This window comes from Pygoscelis adeliae, unplaced genomic scaffold (assembly GCF_000699105.1).
Source record: "Pygoscelis adeliae isolate BGI_AS28 unplaced genomic scaffold, ASM69910v1 Scaffold112, whole genome shotgun sequence".
Lineage (NCBI taxonomy): Eukaryota > Metazoa > Chordata > Aves > Sphenisciformes > Spheniscidae > Pygoscelis > Pygoscelis adeliae.
In genome coordinates this window covers 1,244,812-1,247,356 of record NW_008824232.1, presented here as the reverse complement: position 1 = coordinate 1,247,356, position 2,545 = coordinate 1,244,812, and the positions used below count along the sequence as shown (strand labels likewise).

Sequence of the window (2,545 nt, the reverse complement as noted above, 5' to 3'; positions counted from 1 at the left end):
AGCTGTGTCCCCCCCAGAACAGGACACCAAGCTCCCCCCAGCTCCGTGGTGCAGCCTTGAAGTGCCACCCTGGCTGAGCCCCGCACCTTGGCATCCAGGGAGGCGATCTCCTGCTGGTTGGTGGTGGAAGCCAGGAAGTTGCTCATCTGAGCTTTCAGGGGATCATCCACCTCCACGTCGATGTCGTAGCAGGCCGTCTTCTTCTGGTCGTTGGGGTCCACGCTGGGAGGAAAGAGGGCGTGAGGGGGGACGTCAGCCTCCACCCTGCTGTAGGGGTGGATGGACTCCCCTGACAGCAACACGAGTACCCCACTGACCGCCCCGAGAAGCCCCCAAAGTCGTTTGGCTGATTCTTCCCCTCCCAAGTGACTTGTGCTCACTGCTGCTTTGGGCTGGAGACCTCGTAGCCCCTGCGGGTACTGCCCTCCCCTCCTGCACCCTGCTGGGGAGGTACCCTGCCCCTCCACCCCACAGAGCCCGCCAGCCCCGGGGAACGCTGCCCAGCACACCCTCCGCCCCTACCTGATGGTGTGGTTGATGATGATGGGATCTGGGTGCTGCAGGAGCCCCGCCAGCTTCATGGGGATCTCGGAGAAGCGCATGCGGACACAGTTAAAGATCTGGAGGGGCAAAGCAGAGTGTTTGCGTGGCGGGTGGGAAGGGCCCCTGCCACGGACAGCAAAGGGCCAGGCAGGAGGGGGGGAACCTGTCCAGCCCTGGTTTGTGCACGGCAAGCTGATGGACGCAAACCCCTGGGGAAGGGGCATAAATTGAGACCGGGCAGTCTGGAGTGTCTGTTTCAGGCCAGAAAAGATGCTTTTTCTGGCCTTACTGGAGGTGGGAAGGGTGCTCTCCTCCCAGCAAAGCACGGTGGTGCCGCGGGGCGAGGACTGACCTGGCGGAAGTAGCGGTTGCAGTTGATGTACTCCTTCTCATGACTGTCCTGCAGCTTGTTGTGCTTGATGTAGAGCCAGAGCGCCTGCATGATGCTGGCGCGGGTCTGTGTGTGCACCCCGAGCAGGCGAGCCAGGCGAGGGTCCAGTTTGTACTGTGGTGGCTGCAGGGACAGGCGGGATGAAGGGGGTCTGGCACTTGGAAGGGCCCCTCCTGTGGGCACGCTGCCCCACACAGCCCTTGTGTCACACACTTGCGTCACCGCAGGCTGCGAGGTCTGTGCCGGGAGCCCTCTGGGCTCCTTTTCCATCCCCACAGCCCCCCAGTGGCCTCATATTAAGGCTCTGCCCCAGCCCAGGCCCGTTTGCCCCACCGGACCTCCCTGCACAGATAAGCTGTGCTGGAGGAAGGGCAGCAGGGTACAGCCAGCACCCGCGTGGCTCCAGGACCCCTACCTGGTGATCCAGCATGAGCAGCAGAGTGCATTTCACATTGACGTCGCCGGGACGCTTCACTTGGAAGCCATCAGTCTCCTGGGTTGTGGGCAGCCGGTGCCACTATGAGACACCAAGGGGACACTGGTCAACTCCAGGACCATGACAAGCCACCTGCTAACAGGCTTTGGGGTCTGCAGCCAGGAGCAGAGAGTGCCGGTGCTCGGGCGCTGTGCAGGGGTCTAGCAGAGACAGACAGCCTGGATCCCACCCCTGGCAGATCTGGGAGTCCGACCCTACTGGGCTTCAGCCGAGAGTCCACCCGGTCCAACAGATACAGCTTGATGTGCTCCAGCCCAGAGGCAGATGGGAGTTTGGATGGGCTGGGGGAGTTACAGCCCTGAGCACTTGATGTCAAGGGCTCAAACAGCTCCTGGCGTCAATGTGGGATCAATCCTGCCTCAGCCAGTGCAGGGGCTGGGCATCAGAGCTGTTCTCACAAACCACCCCACGCGTGAAGGGGATTCACCCCCACCGCAGCAGGCACCACCACAGAAACAAGCGTTTCTCGGGGCGAAAAGCGTGAGCTGGGTGCAGGGAAAGCCTGCTCCAGGCAGGAGCACCCCAAAAAAGGTCTGATCCCACTCACAGGCGGTGCTTAATCTCCCGTTCCAGGCAGGCGGTGGGCTGGGAGGCAACAGGGGAGACCCTTCTCCCCGCTTGGCGCTGGGACGCACAGATGAGCCTTTCTGTGGCATCATCACCTGTGTTGGGCCTCATATTTGCAAATCTGCGGGGCCAAGAGCTGCCCAAGCTGCCTCTCAGAGCCATGTCCTCACTGCAGCCCCACACCTCTTGGCTCTAGCTGCGTACTTGTGGGCACGAGGCGGGGTTAAGAGCTGCGCGGGCAGCAGTTGCTGCCGGCAGCTGTCGAGCCGGCCACCAGCCAGCACCAGGGAGGAAAACGCAACTGTGAACTTAAGCCTGGAAAGCACGGCAGCGTGGTCCCCCGCGGAGGGCTCGGCACCGAGCCCCGGCACCCAAAACCACCTTACTCAATCCCCTCTCGCAGCGGGACGGGCGCTGGGCTGGGGAGCTGAGTGCCCACAGGGTAAGCGGCAGGACCACCTCCCATCGCCCGCTGGGGTTAACAGCTCTCCCCGCCCTGCCCGGGGTGCGGCGCCAGCCCCGCAGCGTGGACGGGACCCTCCCCCATC

General features: G+C 63.1%; 2 protein-coding genes across 2 annotated transcripts in view; one reads left to right on the top strand and one right to left on the bottom strand.

Annotated features, from left to right (window-relative positions):
- The window catches only part of PSMC5 (proteasome (prosome, macropain) 26S subunit, ATPase, 5), a 4,907-nt gene extending 4,847 nt beyond the window's left edge, over nt 1-60 (top strand). The window contains 1 exon segment of the mRNA XM_009334901.1: nt 23-60. Within this exon segment, the coding sequence (XP_009333176.1) occupies nt 23-60 (38 nt within the window).
- A 20-nt stretch (nt 61-80) lies between these two features.
- SMARCD2 (SWI/SNF related, matrix associated, actin dependent regulator of chromatin, subfamily d, member 2) overlaps nt 81-2,545 on the bottom strand; it is a gene marked incomplete at both ends in the record, with an annotated part of 6,059 nt that continues 3,594 nt past the window's right edge. Inside the window, 4 exons of the mRNA XM_009334900.1 lie at nt 81-222; nt 523-620; nt 896-1,057; nt 1,350-1,451. Of these exons, the coding sequence (XP_009333175.1) occupies nt 81-222; nt 523-620; nt 896-1,057; nt 1,350-1,451 (504 nt within the window). The remainder of the gene's footprint in view (nt 223-522; nt 621-895; nt 1,058-1,349; nt 1,452-2,545) is intronic.